The following is an 18,068-nucleotide window of genomic DNA, read 5'->3' on the forward strand; positions in this document are numbered from 1 at the left end:
ATGGGGCTTCAGAAGTGTTCTGGTATTAGATACTGGTAATGATTGCTCAGTTTTATGTACATATACTAAAAATTATACTTAAAAAGGTGAATATCATGGTATTTGAATTATATCTCAATAAAAAATAACTGGGTTAAGTAATGAATACTGACTTGAAAGATGTTCATAACATACTGTTGCAGAAAAAAGGATTTGCAAAATAATTGAGAGATATTTATTATCTTTATCTCTCTATTCCTATTTATCTATGTGTATTTATTTATAATAAGTATAACCACAAGTGGTAGGTAACCCAATGATAGTGGAGTTGAGGAAGAGAGGAAATGTTAAAAATCTGCTTCATATATTTAGTACTTATTATTATTGTTTTTGGAATTCTAAGGATCGCATATTATTTAGATGGTTTTAAATTTATAACTACATACAATTCATTTTTTTCAAAAAACAACATTAATTAAACCAAGCATAATTCTGCTATTGGAACAGAGAGCAAGTGATAATTTTCTCACTGAAATTAAAAGGTAAAATGTGTTTGATAGCATTGGGAGGTATGGTAGGTTGAATTACATATCACAGTAAAACAAATGTTCTTAAACTTAATTCCATTCCTGTGGATGTGAAGCCAATGTCCATAGGACATTTGTAGATGTTATTTTTAATTAATGTGTGGGCAGAATTCAACAAAACCCAAAAGAGACAGGAGAGGACATCACCATGTCACAGGAAACCATGGAACCCAAGGATAGTCAACCATTCAGAAGGCTGCTGACCCCAGGAAGAAGCAAGCCTTCTAGCCTCTGAAACTGTATGCCGATACATTTGTTGTTTAAGCCAAAACCACCAGTTTGTGGTATTTTGTGATTGTGGCTTAGCAAAACTAAGACAGGAGGCATTTCAGAATGAAGGACTGACTCTATGGTAAAGAGTGTATCACATTTTTGGGACCGCTGAGTAGAATGAAGTAGCTGGAGGGGCAGAGATGAGGAGAGAGGAGTTAAACTTGAGAGTTAGTTTGAGGACAGGCTGTGGAGGATCTTTCAGTGTCTGTCTTTGTTGGTTGCAAATCATGAACCTTTGAAGTTTTGAGGAAGAGAGTGGTACAATCTCTAAGCACTGTCAATTTAGTAGTAGGGAGACTAATAGGAACAGAGGTTTTAGGAACTATTTTATGACCCAGGAAGATTACTACTAAATAATTCTAACACTTGACACTTTAAACTTCTACTATACTTAATGTTGTTCAAAATAGTTTCATCTTTACCTCAAGTAGATGTAGACATAGACAAACATAGCAGGAAGGAGCCGTTCAAAATCCTTATTTTGGCTGGAGGTCAAAATAAAAAAGTAATTTACATTTAGAAATTTTCTAGATCACACTTAGTTCATGACAGTAACATGTCCTCCCTCCCTTGCAAATTTTACCTTTGGCTGTACCCAGATAGCATGAGTAGTGAGGAGGAGGCTGAGAGTGGTTTCGTGACATCATCCTCAGTTTTGGCTATCTAGTTTTCACTATGGACCTGAAAACTCAATGTCTTTTTCTCTGGGGTGGAAAGACTGTAGGGATGTGAGACAAGTCAGAGGATATAGTAGGTTGGTGCAAAAGTAATTGGGGTTTTACATTGTTGAAATTTACTATTTGATATTGGAATGCATTCTTAAATGAAGTGGTTATGGTATACATCATTTTAATGTGCATTTCTCACTTTATGTTTTTTTGCTGATGACTTATTACTTGCTATTTATTTTATATTTATTTTAGACTATGAAAATGATGTTAGACAAAAAGCAAATCTGAGTGATTTTCTTATTGTAGTTCAAAATGGGTTGTAAAGCAGCAGAGACAACTTGCAACATCAACTATGCAATTGACCCAGGAACTGCTAGCAAACATACAGTGCAGCGGTGGTTCAAGGAGTTTTGCAAAGGAAATGAGAGCCTTGAAGGTGAAGAACATAGTGGCTGGTCATCAGAAGTTGACAACAACCAATTGAGAACAATCATTGAAGCTGATCCTCTTACAACTACACGAGATGTTGCTGGAGAACTCAATGTCAACTGTTCTACAGTCATTTGGCATTTAAGGAAATTGGAAAGGTGAAAAAGCTCAATAAGTGGGTACCTCATGAGCTGATGGAAAATTTTTTAAAAATTGTCATTTTGAAGTGTCGTCTTCTTTTATTCTATGAAATAACAATGAACCATTTCTTGGTTAGATTGTGATGTGCAATGAAAAGTGGATTTTATATGACAACCAGCGATGAAGAGCTCAGTGGTTGGACTGAGAAGAAGCTCCAAAGCACTTCCCAAAGCCAAACTTGCACCAAAAAAAGGTCATGGTCACTATTTTGTGTCTGCTGCCAGTTTGATCCACTACAGCTTTCCAAATCCCAGTGAAACCTTTACATCTGAGAAGTACACTCTGCAAATCAATAAGATGCACCAAAAACTGCAATGCCTGCAGCTGGCATTGGTCAACAGAAAGGGCCCAGTTCTTCTCAACAACAACACCTGATCACACATCACACAACCAAGGCTTCAAAAATTGAATGAGTTGGGCTATGAAGTTTTGCCCTATCCACCACATTCACCTGACCTCTTGCCAATCGACTACCACTTCTTCAAGCATCTTTTTTTTTTTTAAGATTTATTTTTTATTTATTTCTCTCTCCTTCCCCATGCCCCCTCCCCCAGTTGTCTGCTCTCTCTGTCTATTCACTGTGTGTTCTTCTGTGTCCACTTGTATTCTTGTTAGCAACACCAGGAATCTGTGTCTCATTTTGTTGCATCATCTTGCTGCGTCTGCTCTCCATGTGTGCGGTGCCATTCCTGGGCAGGCTGCACTTTATTCGCACTGGACGGCTCTCCTTAAGGAGCTCCCCTACTCGGGGCGCACCCCTGCATGGCAGGGCACTCCTTCATGGCAGGGCACTCCTTGTGCGCATCAGCACTGAGTGTGGGCCAGCTCATCACATGGGTCAGGAGGCCCTGGGTTTGAACCTTGGACCTCCCATGTGGTAGGTGGATGCCCTATCCATTCGGCCAAATCCGCTTCCCTTCTTCAAACATCTTGACAACCTTTTTGCAGAGAAAATGCTTCCACAACCAGCAGGATACAAAAAATGCTTTCCAAGAGTTTGTCATACCCCAAAGCATGGATTTTTATGCTACAGGAATCAACAAAGTTACTTCTTATTGTCAAAAATGTGTTGATTATAATGGTTCCTATCTTGATGAATAAAGATGTGTTTAAACCTAGTTATAATTATTTAAACTTCATGGTCTGAAACCCGCAATTCCTTTTGTATCAACCTACATATTCGATAGTTATTGGGACAATGCTAGTGTGTCAGTCACAGCAGGGGAAAGCAGAGAGTGTGGGGTCGTACAAAACCATGAAGTGAGAATTTAAATGAACTCTAGAAAAAAGAGTCAGAAAGCCATATTCTTTGTCATGTACCTACAGTGTGAAAATGGCAATTCATGTAACCCTTTCTATGTTTAATGTGTGTAAATGGAATACGATGCTAAAAATTCTTATTTAGCTTACCTCAAGCATCTAAAAAGAATACATAAAACAAACATGTATATATAAAAATATTTTCTTTATATAACAAACATACAGTATGTGTGTGTGTAAATATATAAGTGATTTCAGAGGGTTCATTATTTTTTTTTATGCCCCCCTTGCGGCTTTTTTGCATACTGTCTGCTCTCTGTGTCCATTTGCTGTACGTTCCTCTGTGTCTGTATTTATATATTTATTTATTTCCCCTCCCCCTTGTGGCTTGCTTGCTGTCTGCTCTCTGTGTCCATTCCCTGTGTGCTCCTCTGTGTTCTCGCTTGTCTCCCTTCTTTTTGTTGCCTCATCTTGCTGAGTTGGCTTCCCATGGTGTTTGCAGGCTGGGTGGCACTCCGTGGCATCTGTGGGCTGGGTGGTGCTCCGCAGTGTGCGGGCAAGCCTGCCTTCACAGAGAGGCCTGGAATGTGAACCAAGGGCTTCCCATATGGTAGACAGGAACTCATCTGAATGAGCCACAGCCACTTCCCAGGTTCATTAATTTTTCCCTGAAAGAAGTCTTTACTACCTCTTCTGCTCTAGTTATCTTTCTTTTGCTATTTTTAGCAAGGATCCCTTGGCCACTTTGGGGAAACATTCATGAATTATATTGGCTATCATTTATTGACCTGATGTGCCTTAGAAAATTACTTAAAGGGGAGCAGATGTGACTCAAGTGATAAGGCCTCTGCCTACCATATAGGAGGACCTAGGTTCGATCTCTGGGGCCTCCTGGTGAAAAAGAAGAGAAAGTATGCCTGCGCAGTGAGCCAGTGCCCATGTGGTGAGCCAAGTGCCCACATGGTGATCAGAGTGCCCATGTGGGTGTCCACATGGCAAGCCAAGTGCCCACGTAGTGAGCCAAGCACCCACATAAGTGCCTGTGTGGTGAGTCAAGTGCCCGTGTGGTGAGCCAAGTGCCCACATGGGTGTCCATGTGGTGAGCTGAGTGCCTATGTGGTGAGCCAGTACCCACACAAGTGAGTCATGCAGCAAGATGATGATGTAATCAAAAAGAGAAAGGGTCAGGCAAGGTGAAGCTCAGCAGAGACCAGGAATTGAGGTGGCACAACTGACAGGGAACCTCTTTCCACATTAGAGTTCCCCAGGATAGAATCCTGGTGAATCCTAGAGGAGAAAGAAGAGAATAGAAGACAAAAAGAGAAATACATACAGGAGATCACAGTGAATGGACACAGACAGCAAAAACAGCAGAGAAGGGGAGGGGAAGAGTTGGGGAGAGGGAGGGGGGCAGAGAAAAACTTACTTACAACTTTACACATTTTGTTATTGAATCCTTAGGACCAGAAATTAAAAGGATATTTCAGAGAGGTTGTAGTGCCACTTGTAGAGAGGTTAAAAATACTTATTTGGGGTACTAACCTGTCTATGTGGGAGCCAGGTTGGGAGCCCTGCATTTCCCACCACGTTGTTAATGGGAGCAATCGAAATTTTTTACCTAGCCAGCCCTCTTCCTGGAAGGTTCAAATACCTGCCCAAAAAATGGTGTGAGTGAAATTTCAAGGGTATTTGTTATTTTTGTTTGGGAATAGAACCAGATTACCATATTATTAATGTTGACTCTTTCTTGAAGCTGTGTGTGGGACATTGCATGAACTACTTCACCTCTCCAGCTTTTGTTTCCTTTTCTGTGAAATGGAGATTAAATAATCTCTAAGGATTTTTGAGGTTATAAAATTTTCTGGAATAGCATACCTGACTAGATAATGTGCGCTTGAAAGAAAGACAGAAAAGGGTTAAATCCAAAGAAAATAGCTGGAGAAGGACCAGATGGATAGGGGTAGCTAGAGGACTGATATAAGGTACTAAAACAAACTGGCTCTTTTCCACTGTGCCTGGAGATGGGCCCTAGCAGATAGGCAGTTTCAAAGTGACAGACTCTGAGACCCCGAGGGTAGGGACGCATGACGGTCATCTGGATCCCTTTGCTAGCCTTTAGGAGTGTGGCAAACATCATCAGAATCAGCCAACTCCTGCAAAGGAGACAGAAAATTTAGAAATAGAAAATTTAACAGGCTATATACTACTAATATCCTAAATTTTTTCTGTGTTAAAGTTGACTTTTCCATTTGCTTTGTATTTTGATATAGTTTTAGGTTTTGGTAACATCCAAGGTAGAGACACTTGCTGAAAAAGAAACCTCTCTGATGTCTTGTTCTAATTCCTTAAAGTCAATTCATCATAAGAAATAGGATTAGGGTTGCTCCCAGTGAGGGGTTAGAACACATCACTGTAGGTGATTGTATGTCCGCATTGTGATGATATGTAAGAGAAGGCCTGGTTTTCTATTCTCAGACAGTAAAATCATTTATTTAAACAAAAAATCTGGTTGATTCAGAGTGATAACTCTGTTTTAAATTGCATCATTTCAATTACCTACACAATTAGATATTTTTAAAAGATTCTCTATACATTGCATTGTTCTTTTTTGAAGTATTTGTTCATTTCTCTTGCATATTTTCACAATTTTTAAAATGCTTGGTTTTACTTTTATGAGATTTAAATTTCTTTGTATATTAAAGAAGTAGTCCTTTATCTTTTTAAGTGTTTAAGGGATTTTCCTCATTTTGTTTTTTATTAATAAGAAATTGATATTATATAAATTTTTATGCATTCAAATATTTTCCTTTACCCTTACTACTTTTTTAAATGTTACCCTTCCCTACTACAAAATTAGATTTATTTACTTAAATTTTTAAAAACATAGTATAGTTTTCTTTTAATTTAGAAATATCTGATCTATTTTATTTATTTGGGAATAAATTTTGAAGTAGTACTTATTTGGTACCTTTTTAATATTAAATGATGTTCTCAACTTCACTTATTTTGAAAATAAGCTTTTGTCATTAATTTAAAATATTACTTTTGGATTTTCCATTCTGTGCTTTGATACCTGGGTCTTGTTTTGTACAAATGTCATTCTATTTTAATGATTATCATTTTATGGTGCATTTTACTTTCTGGCAAGGAGTATCTTATAACCATTCCTCAGAATATTCTTAGCTTTGCCTTTGAAATTCATAGATATTTATGACATTATAAAAAATGGGATGTTGATTGGTATTGAGTTTAATTTTAGGGATTAATTGACATTTCTAAAAAATTGAGACATCTTATCTTTATGCATAGTGTGTCTCTGTATTTATTCAGGTGCATCTTGTATCCCTCAGAAAATTTCTTCATGTCTTCAATTTAATAGATCTTGACTAGCAATTGTTAATCTATTACTAGTTATTTGGAAAGGTATATAATTTAAATCTCCCGTTTTGCAACCTTCTCCATTGATCTTCTCATTCAGGTATGCAGCACTTGCAAAAGAATTCATATAACACAGACCTAACTCTGTCTGCTTGGTATCCTCATTTTTTAAGACTGTCATAGGACTTAATCTTAAATTTTCAGAGGCTGAATATTAGGCCCAGGGCATCTAGCACGTCTTTCTACTCCCTTGGATTACTATGTTGTAGAGTTCACCTCTTCTACAAATTCATTCTGAAACGTTGCAACACTGATTATCACCAATGATGTCTCTTTTGCTCTCTGCTGTCAACCACATATATAACAGCTCTGTAGTTATGTTATCCCATCTCCTAGTAGTAATTATTGCATTAAGCTTTGATACAAATATTTTCCATCTTGCTGATTAAAACTTACCAAGGGGAAATGAGCAGCTTTCTTGATTAAAACATAAGGACTGAAGATGAAAAAAATGAGAATCAGATTCCAAGCAAATTTCTATGAGGGGAAGTTCAAAGTAATATGAAATGGTTGGGAAAATTATCAGCAATTACAAAGATTTTGGGAAAAATACATGGAAGTCATCTCATTAAGCACTGAATGAGGTTGAATCAACTTAGGAAAGTTCAGTCAGTGCAGACAGGACCATGGCTAATTTGCTAGAAGATGACAATTGCTAGAATCTTATTTTTTCATTAGCTACCACTTTCTTCCCATTAGATGTATGCTTGACTGTACTTTTGGTCATTGGACTCAGAGTCCCATTGAAAACAGGTGTATTTTTGCCATAGGCATATTTTAATAACAAGGAATTATAGAAAAAGAAAGGTTCTACACATTTGAAAAAATGCATGGGTGTCTTTTTGATGAATGGCCTTCTAAAAAGAAAGATGGCTAGTGTTCTGGAGAGGTATCCAGAACTAAATTAGTCTAAATGGAACTAAATATTTCATTTTACAATGCCTTGTTTCCTGAAAATGTGCCAAACTATGACTAATATCTCATTAAATCATTAAGAAAGGTATTACTTTTGAAAAATAATAAGATAAAATCAATTCTCTCATTATATCTACTCAATCAATGTAACCAACTCTTGATCTTTATGAATGTTAAGATTTCTATATTTTAAGAGTGCAACATCTGATAAATCATAGAGTAGGCAGCTCTGAATATCTGTCCTTCCATGTAAACATGAAAAAATAAGCAAAATCTTTTAGAACTGACTTTTTCAGAATTCTGGAAAACAGGAAAAGGTTTGCAGCAACCAACCAAATGCTGAATAATAAAAAGGCAAAACTTAGAAAAGTTTTGTGATATTTTTACTTCCTCTTGTTCTAACCCCTCTCAGGCTTGGACTGAAGATGGCAGCCCACATTCTCAGTGTAGGATCCTGGTCCTTGGTTCTGGAAGGAGAATAGCAAATTTTAGTCTCAAATTTTTGTGTTTGTCTGATCTAAACTGTCTGTGGGATACCAGAAGGAATCATGCATGGTACTTATCTCTGTTTCACTAAACTCAGAACCCACTCAGGGCAGAAAAGTGGTGGGCATTCCTTGAAAACATTGGAAGACCACAAAACAAGACAAATGCACTCTAAAACTGCCTGAGACAAAAAAAATTATGGTTGAGACATGCAATAGAATGCCTAAAATCTGAAAGGAAAAGCTGAGGAGGGAATTTCTTTGGGCAGTTAAGGCATTTAAATGTTCCTGTGCTTAATGGGGATTCTATAAAGCCATGAACATATCCAGGATAGGATACATGCTCAGAAATGATCCAAGAAATCCCTAAGCTTTCATCATGGCTGACTTCTAGATTCAGTTCAAGTAGAAAATGAAGAATGAGGCAGAGTTGTAAACATCCTAAAGGAGAGTCCCAGCACAGAGTCAATCAACAAACATCACAAGAGGTATTTGTTTTTAATAATATTCTGACATTCAAGGAAATATCTCTCAAAACAATGGCGGAACACAAGCACAAGGAACAGACACTTCCGTGATCGCTTATGACAAAGAATACAGTCTTTGCAAAAATAGTTTCAAAAAGTTACTAACCAAATGGACAACTACAGTTTCTACAATTGAGAACAGCAAACTCCAGGGAAGGGTTGAGAATCAGGTTCCCAAAGTTACCACAATATAATATTTGAATGGCCAGTTTCAACAACAACAACAGCAAAAAGAAACAAAAAAGCATACAAGAAACAGTAAATAATGGTGCATTTAAAGGGAATAAAAATGGATAGAGACACTTTTGAAGGCAGTCCAGCCATTAGACTAACTAAACAAAACTTTTAATCAACTGTCTTCAATATGCTCAAAGATCTAAAGGACAAAGGACTTAAGGAAACCAGAAAAGCAGTGTATAAACAGAATGATAATATCAATAAAGATATAGAAATTATTAGAAGGAACCAAATAGAAATTCATGGGCAGAAAAGTATAACCAAATTAAAAAAAACTCACTAGAGGGGTCCAACAGTAGACTTGAACAGACAGAAAAAAGGACCAGCAAAGTTGAAAATAGGAAAATTAAAATTACCCAGTTTGGGATACATGGCATGATACATTTGTCAAAGCATATAAAACTGTACAGCACAAAATGTAAACCATAATGTAAACTATAGACCTTGGTTTGTAGCAGTGCTTCAATATTGCTTCATCAATTGTAACACATGTACCACATTAATGTAAGATGTTAATATTGTAGAAACTATATATGTGTGTGTGTGGGGGGGAGTTAATAAGGGAACTTCTTAAACTTTCAGTGTAATTTTCCTATAAATCTAAAACTTATTTAAAACAAAGTTTATTATTATTAAAAAATTATGCAGTCTGATGAGCAAGAAGAAAAATTAATTAAGAAAAGTAAACAGAGCCTAAGGTATCTGTGGGACACCCTCAAGCAGACCAACATATGAATTATGGAAGTCCCGGAAGGAGAAGAGAACAAGAAAAGGGCAGAAAATATATTTGAAGAAATAATGGCTGAAAAAGTCCAAAATTTGACAGACATGAATATACACAAACAGAAATGCAATGAACTTCAAGTGGGATAAACTAAAAATGATGTATGCCAAGACTCATTATAATCAAATTATCAAATACTGAAGGTACAGAATCATGAAAGCGCAAGAAAAAGCAAATGATCATGTCTAGTAATCTTCAAGGAGAGTAACATGTGATTTCTCATTAGAAACTATGGAGGTAGGAGGCAATGGGAAGGCATATTTAAAATGCTGAGGGAAATGAAAAAACAAAGAAACAAACCTGTCAATCAGACTATAAGTGATAAAATATCCTTCAAAAATGAAGAAGTTAAGACACTCCCAGGTAAACTAAACCTGGAAAATTTTGTTAGTAGTGGATCTTCTCTACAAGAAATGCTAAAGGAAATACTTTGCATTTAAATGAAAGGACACAAGACAGTATCTTGAACGTGTACAAAGGAATAAAGATCTCCAGTAAAGGTAATGGTAGGGCTACATATAAAAGTCAGTATTGTATTTTTGGATTGCAGCTCCACATTTTATTTACTACATGATTTAAAAGACAAATGAATAAAATAATTATAAATGTTTTGGGGTACACAATGCATATTGATGCAATTTATGACAACAACATAAAGGACAGTGTAGTTGATTAGGAGCAGAGTTTTTGTATGCTATTGAAGCTACACTGGCATTAATTCAAACTAAGATTGTTATAATTTAGGAAGCTAATTATAGTCCCCATTATGACCACTTTAGAAAATATCATTTTCAGAAGAAAATGAATTGGGGGTCAAAATGATACACTGAAATTAATTAAACACAAAAGAAAGCAGTGATGGAAGAAATGAGGAACAAAAAATTACCAGGCAAGAAAACCGATAGAAAAATGGTAGAAATAAGCTCTTCCTTTTTAGTCATTATTTTAAATATAAATAACTAAACTCTCCAATGAAAAGGCAGGGATTGATAGAATGGTTAAGAAACATGATCTCACTATATGCTGTCTACTTTATAACCAAAGACACAAATAGGTTAATAGTAAAAGGATGGAAAATTTATTCCATATGAACAGTAACCACAAGAGAGCTAGATGGCTATAGTTATATCTGACAAAATAGATTTTAAGTCAAAAACCATTGTGAGACAAAGGACACTAAATATTGATAAATGAGTCAATTCATCAAGGAAATGTAACAATTATAGACATATATGCACTAAGCAATTAAGCCCCCATATATAAGAAGGAAACAATGACAGATTTGAAGAAAGAAATAGATAGTTTTACAATAATAGTTGGAAATTTCAACACCCATTTTCAATAATGAATAGATCATCTAGACAGAAGGTCAGTAGGGAAATAGGGAATTTGAACATTACATACTTAGACATAACATAAATATATAGAACATTCCACTCCAAAACAACAGAATACAATTAAAAAAAAAAGTACATGGGAAATCCTCATACATAGTTAGTGAGTATATAAAATGGTTAACTGCCATGGAAAACCATTTGGCAGGTCCTCAAATGTTGAACATAGAATTCCCATATGACCTTGTGATACTAGTCCTAGGTTTATACCCCAAAGAATTGAAAACAGGTGCTCAAACAAGTACATCTACACACATGTGCATAGAGTCATTATTCACAATAGCAAAAAATAAACAGCCTAAATGCCCATCAATGGATGAGAAAGAAACAAATTATGGTATGTGATTACAGCGGAATAATAATTCAGCCATAAAAAGGAATGAAGTTCTGATATCTGCCACAATATAGAATGAGCCTTGAAAATATTATGGTAACTGAAAGATGCTAGACACAAAAGGTCACATATTATATGAACATATTTTTGTTAACTATCTATAGAGATAGATTGTGGGTTGATTTTGGATTGAGAGGAGGGAAAATGGGGAGAAACTACTTAATGGGAGTAATGAAATGCTTTTTAATTAGAGAGAGGTAGTGATTGCACAACATTTTTAATGCACTAAATGCCACTGAATTGTTCACTTTAAAATGTGAATTTCATCTCAATAAATTTTTTAAAAGGTAGCTCTATATTAATGAATATATAAATTTTCCATTTTTAAAATGATATATATGGATGATATATCCTTGTGGCAGGACAATCTTTATTGACTAATCACAAACTTACTCATTCTTTTCAGTGTAACTGTCTCTGTGCTTGTTATTAGCCAGTTGTCTCCCAGCTCTAACTCATTCTTCTGTATTTTGCTCATGAATGATTGTATTGGGATTCTGCAAATTACATTTTCTTAAACTCTCTTGCCTGCTGGCTTCCAAATAGGTACTACCAGTAGAAGGCACTTATGGGAGATTGGACGGAAGGATGGGGGAGAAAGTGCATCCCTTCTGCTTCTAGCTCCTGTCAGCATCTCCTACCAGTGGCAGCCATGCCATGCTTCCAGATGGCAGTTTTCTGTAGCACTCTGAGTATCAGTTCACTGTACCCCTTCAGAAGTAGCAGCAGCTACCATGCCATGCTTCCAGCTATCAGCTTCCTTTAGAACTCTATCAGCCTCACTGTGCCCCCTCAGAAGTAGCAGCAGCATCCATGCATGCCTCTGAGCAACCAGGCACCACTTATGCCATGCTCCCACATCCACTTGGCATATCCCATAGATCAATTCATTAACTGCAGGATATGTCCCCTCCTCAGTGATTCTAGCAGGAGATCTCTGGGGATTCTCCTCTGAACTCTTAGTTCTGTTAATACCACATTTTCCCTATTACAGGTCTAAGTATAGTAGCTATTCCATTCAAATAGTAATGTGAGTTTTCACAGCATTCCTCTTTGTCCTTTTAAACTTCTACACCCATGTAACAAATTCCTGGGAAACGGACTTGGCCCAGTGGTTAGGGCGTCCGTCTACCACATGGGAGGCCCGCAGTTCAAGCCCCGAGCCTCCTTGACCCGTGTGGAGCTGGCCCATGCGCAGTGCTGATGCGCGCAAGGAGTGTCCTGCCACGCAGGGGTGTCCCCCGCGTAGGGGAACCCCACGCACAAGGAGTGCACCCCTAAGGAGAGCTGCCCAGCACAAAAGAAAGTGCAGCCTGCCCAAGAATGGCGCCGCCCACACTTCCCCTGCCGCTGACGACAACAGAAGCGGACAAAGAAATGCAGCAAATAGACACAGAGAACAGACAACCGGGGCAGGAGGGAATTAAATAAATAAATCTTTAAAAAAAAAAACAAAAAAAAAACAAATTCCTTATAGTAAACTCCTTATGTTTGCAATAATCTTCTGTTTTTCTGGCTTAACCTTATTATAGTTTCTCACATACCAGAAGGTAATACTAAATAGTGTGCATGATTGATGTGGAAAAAGTGGCCATGGTGGCTGCTGGGTGCGGGGAATGGGAGGAAGAGAAGAGATGTGGAGGCATTCTCGGGACTTTGAGTTGTCCTGGGTGGTGCCCCAGGGACAAGTGCCGGATGTTGTATGTCTTCCCATGGCCCACTGGATGGAACGTGGGAAAGTGTGGCTATGGTGTGGAACACGGTACATGGGGTACAGCGATGCCAGGAGATGTACTCACCAGACGCAATGGATGTGACATGATGATGGGGGAGAGTGTTACTGTGGGGGGAGGGGGGTGGGGGGGAATGGGGACCTCATATTTTTTTAATGTAATATCTTTTAAAAAAATGAATAAATTGAGTAGAATTTGGAAAAAAATAAAAAATAAATAAATAAATAGTGTGCATGGGTATGCCCTTTAGACTACTTCCATAATATGGAGAAGCATAAACTGCTCAGTATAAGACAAGGTGAGTGATGAAGGTGGTGCTTTTGTAGAGATTCAGGGTCAAGAGAGAAGAGTTAGGGAAATCTAAAGGCTGTCATGTGGGGGTTGGTGGATGTAGTACAAAGCTGGCAGTCTACAAGAAAGATTTGGAAACAAATAGCTAAAGGTGGCATTTATAGTGAAATGAGATGTATTTCATGATATAATATATCACTTTTATATCTCTTTGGAATTCTTTACTAAATGCTTTTGTGAAAACAAATTTTTATTATGGGTGTAATGTGTATATTAGTTTAGCTAGGGAACAGGAAGCAGCTAAAAGGTGGGTTAACGTCTGTGAGCTTAAAGTTGGATTATCAGTACAAAGTATGAGAAATAAAGGCCCTAAAAGTTGATGGAAGCTTGCCCCTTAGTGTGATTGGTCTGCTCTATGTCAGAAGGTGTCTCAAGAAATCAGTCCTAATTTACAAGTCAGACTGATTACAAATTTGGTGTTAGTGCTGTTATATTGTATTATGGCCAGGTCACAGAATTCCCTAATCCTGCCTTGATTTAAACTTTTCTTTTTCCCATATGTATTCAGCAGAGATATATACCTAATATAATCATGAAATAAATGAAATAAAAATTACAATTTGTTATAATTGGATAAGTTTGTGTCTCAAACTCAAGTGCAGAGTTTTCTGTAAACTCAGTTGCAAAACATGGTCAAGTTTAAAGACTTAAGGGACTTTGGGCTCTCGCTAAAGCCAACCCCAAAAGTAAAGATCTTACAACAACATTCCAACAAGTTGCACACAACTGGAGATGAAGATAACCAAGGGTGTGTGTGAAAAGAGGAATAGAGAGAACAAGATGTTCTATCCTAACCCACGGGTGCAGGCCCAAGGTCAGCTTAATGTTTCAGTCCCATGAAAAAACAAAGAGGAAACATAAAATGTCAGAAGAGTCATTGGGATATGTAGGACCTTTTAATGTACAGTGATCCTGCCCAGTTGTCTATGTTCTGGCATCTGATGCCAAAATAGAAGTATTCATAACTCTTGGAAAGGAACAAAGAGAAAAGAGCTTTCCTTATTCTGCTTCCTCCAGCACACACATTATATTAGAAGAGGGGTTGAACTACATGGTATGATTTATCTTATGCTTAAGATATTACCTTTTTTCACAGATGTCACATTGTTTAATCTTCTATTATTAAAGTGAATATGCATTCTATTCTCTATTAATTTAAAAACTCATAGCTTTTGCAAAGGGTCACACGAGAGCATTGTAGGATCATCAATAAAAGAAGCAGGTCATGTAGCTCAGTATCAATTCTACTCACTAATAGGCAAGGCATTTTTATTCTCTGAGTGCCAATTTTCGCATCTATAAATGATGGATCACAAAAATTATTCCCAGGTTGCTCCGCAGTTAAAGGAAGTAACTCTTGTAAACAGTGGCACACATTGCAGGTATAAACAAATAACAAGGTCAACACCCCACAATAAAACAGAGCTTGTGAATGAAACATCCCATTTTCTTCTCTCTTCCCTAAACCTCTGGAAAGCCTTTTTAAATAAGAAGATTGATGGAAGAAAGAGAAACAATTTAGAAACAAATAATTCAGTCAGGAGACTTTTATTAATAGAGGATCCTGAAAAGCAATCTAAAATGAAGAGGCAGCTCTGCCCATGGAGCTCCCTGTTTGCTCTCATTCCTGTGGGAAGGAGAAAGAAAATGTGTAAATCAAGTTCTGCCTAAACACATGTTCAGATCCCTGAGTTGCATGGAGATGAGCAACTAAAACTCTCCACAGAAAGTTTTCCATTAAGGGCAGGTTTAATGAAATGGATTTAAGCCTACTTTACCTTTCTTGGTCACTCTATATGATATTGGGTCTTCTCTTTAATGTATGACCCTGTGAATGTTGACCACGTTTAGGTTGGTGCCAGTGAATAAATAAATAGAAAGAATCAACTCCCATTAATATATTAGAAATCAGAAATGGATAACTTATTGTATCATTTTCTCACTTGATCATTAATTGAATATCATTTATGTACCAAAAATTGTGACAGGTAACTTACAAACATTATCTCAATTAAAAATTGTGACATGACTATAATGAAAGATTGAGATTTACAAAAACAACTGAAAGAGAGCAATCTAGAGACAGTTGCTGCCTGGGTCCCTAGAACGGAGTCAGGGTTGGGCAGTATTTTGGAGGGTTGGTTTCTAGACTGGCTGAGTTTGGATGCTGGTATTTGCCAGAACCTAGAATTCTAAACACTGAAATTATTTTTTATAATAGACATCCATTGTTTTTCAATTAATTTAAAAAACATAAATGAGCAATAATTCATGTGCTCAGGGGTAGAAGCATTGGTTTCTGCATTTTATATTTGAAGAGGAAGGAGAAATGATCTCTTCCTGAATGCTCTGTCCAGTTGCCTGATCATTTTTGTTCTAGGAATTTTTCCCCTTTAGATCATGTGCTTTGCTGTTTGGAAAGAGCAGGATCCAGATTAATGTTGTACCAGGGAAATTGTTCTTCCCACAACTCTTTGAAGAGCAGACTTAAACTCTTTATTTCTCAAGCTGTAAATCATTGGATTGAACAATGGAGTTAAGATAGTGTAGGACACTGATATTAGAGCATCTTGGCTTGAAGAGGAGTTGGACTCAGGTCTTAAGTAGATAAAAGAGGCACAGCCATAATGGACAATGACAATAATGAGGTGAGAAGCACAGGTGGAGAAGGCTTTGTACCTACCCAATGTAGAAGGAAATCGGAGTATGGCAAAAATGATGTGTATGTAGGACACCAAGATGAACAACAGGGGGATAACCAGAACTAATGTACAGAGCATGAAGATGACAATCTGATTCAAGTGATTATGGTGTGAGGCCACCTTGAGGACAGGGGAAATGTCGCAGAAGAAGTGATGGAGCTGGTTGGAGGAGTGGAAGGGCAGGTGAAATACCAGGAATGTGATGACCTGAGCAACAGAAAAGCCACAGGCACAGGCAGCAGCCACTAGTCCCACGCACACTCCATGTCCCATGAGCACTGTGTAGCGTAGTGGGTTACAGATGGCCACGTAGCGATCATAGCCCATGGCTGCCAGCAGGAAGGAGTGAGAGCAGCCAAGGAAGAGGAATGTAAACATCTGGATGGCACAGCCCAGGAAGGAGATGGTCTTTTTCAGGGACAACAGGTCAACCAGCATCTTGGGTACAATAACAAAGGTATAACAGGTCTCAGAGCTGGAGAGAACAGCAAGGAAGAAGTACATGGGGGTGTGAAGAGCCCTGTCCAGCACGATGGTGGAAATGATGATGACATCTGTGCCCAGAGTTAACAGGTAGAAGAGCAGGAAGACAGCAAAGAGCAGCTGCTGCAGTCCAGCCAGAGCGGAGAAGCCGAGGAAGACAAACTCCCTCACTAGGGTATTATTGGTCCACTCCTTTAGAAAGTACATTATCTTCTGAGAAAGATGAGGAGACAGTGTCAAGAAAAATCCCTTAAAATGAGTAGAGACAAGGGAAATTGATTATCAGAGAGCATGTGTTCTCAAAAATTATCAGAGAGCATGGATTTGAAATTAATTATCCCTCCTCCCTCCTCTTTCTCCAAGACATGAAGAAGTATCTAAAATCAGGCAAAGTGTACATCAAACTGAGTTTCCACAGTAGTTCTAATCCATAGCTACAAAGAAGTTCTTGATATTTCTCAGATTCAAGCATCCCTTTACCTCCATTCCCTTGATGAGACTGTCAGTCAGATTCTTATCCTCTCGATCCTAGTTAACTTGCAACACTTCTCCATTTTACTCTCTCAAAGGATTATTTCCCTCATTTGACAAGTGAATCATTTGAATATACCACATTTATACACAATTCACCTAATCTTCATTAGCTTTTCATTATCATTCCCCTTGTACCTAAAATTCTACTTTAGTTTTAATCCCTGCACAACCTAGACACATATTTTGTCCAACTCTGTTTGGACAGAAAGTATAAACTCCAAGATCTTACACCCTCATTATGCTGACTCTGTATCTTTACTCTGCTCCCAAAGGCTGGACAATGTTTTTCCTTTTCCTTTCTACTTATCTATCCCAAGATGGAATCAGTCTATTCATCCTATCTTTCAGGGAGAACTACACTTTCTTCAGGAGTTTTGTCCATTTTCATCACTCTCCTTAAGTCCTATTGATATATTATAGCTATCTTTTCCATCATCACTTTAACATCTCATCTATCTGTTTTCCTCTGATGCTAGACTAATCTTCTGAAATATAAATAGGATCATATTGCTCAAAAATTTGTTACATGGGCAGCAGACTTGGCCCAGTGGTTAGGGTGTCCGCCTACCACATGGGAGGTCCCCGGTTCAAACCCTGGGCCTCCTTGACCCTTGTGCCATGCCACAAAGGGGTGTCCCCCACATAGGGGAGCCCCATGTGCAAGGAGTGCGCCCTGTAAGGAGAGCCGCCC

The 18,068-nt window shown here is 37.7% G+C and overlaps 1 protein-coding gene and 1 pseudogene across 1 annotated transcript; one reads left to right on the forward strand and one right to left on the reverse strand.

Moving 5' to 3' along the window:
• Positions 1 to 1,765: 1,765 nt before the first annotated feature.
• LOC139436213 (histone-lysine N-methyltransferase SETMAR-like) lies at positions 1,766 to 3,241 on the forward strand (annotated as a pseudogene).
• Positions 3,242 to 5,508: 2,267 nt separating this feature from the next.
• LOC101413012 (olfactory receptor 10K2-like) lies at positions 5,509 to 17,050 on the reverse strand. The gene is made up of 3 exons (XM_004469414.2): positions 16,342 to 17,050; positions 15,656 to 15,759; positions 5,509 to 5,553 (listed from the first exon to the last, which is right to left on the reverse strand). The coding sequence occupies exons 1-3, from the start codon at positions 17,048 to 17,050 to the stop codon at positions 5,509 to 5,511; spliced, it is 858 nt and encodes a 285-aa protein (XP_004469471.2).
• Between the last annotated feature and the right edge of the window lie 1,018 nt (positions 17,051 to 18,068).

Source organism: Dasypus novemcinctus, chromosome 13 (assembly GCF_030445035.2).
Source record: "Dasypus novemcinctus isolate mDasNov1 chromosome 13, mDasNov1.1.hap2, whole genome shotgun sequence".
NCBI classification, from domain to species: Eukaryota; Metazoa; Chordata; class Mammalia; order Cingulata; family Dasypodidae; genus Dasypus; species Dasypus novemcinctus.

Coding starts and splice junctions, on each gene's coding strand:
- LOC101413012 (XM_004469414.2), bottom strand. CDS start 17,050: ATGTACTTTCTAAAGGAGTGGACCAATAATACCCTAGTGAGGGAGTTT. Junction 15,760..16,341: donor CCGATTTCCTTCTACATTGG/GTAGGTACAAAG, acceptor ACTCCGTTCTAG/GGACCCAGGCAGCAACTGTC. Junction 5,554..15,655: donor TTTTAATTGAGATAATGTTT/GTAAGTTACCTG, acceptor TCTCCTTTGCAG/GAGTTGGCTGATTCTGATGA.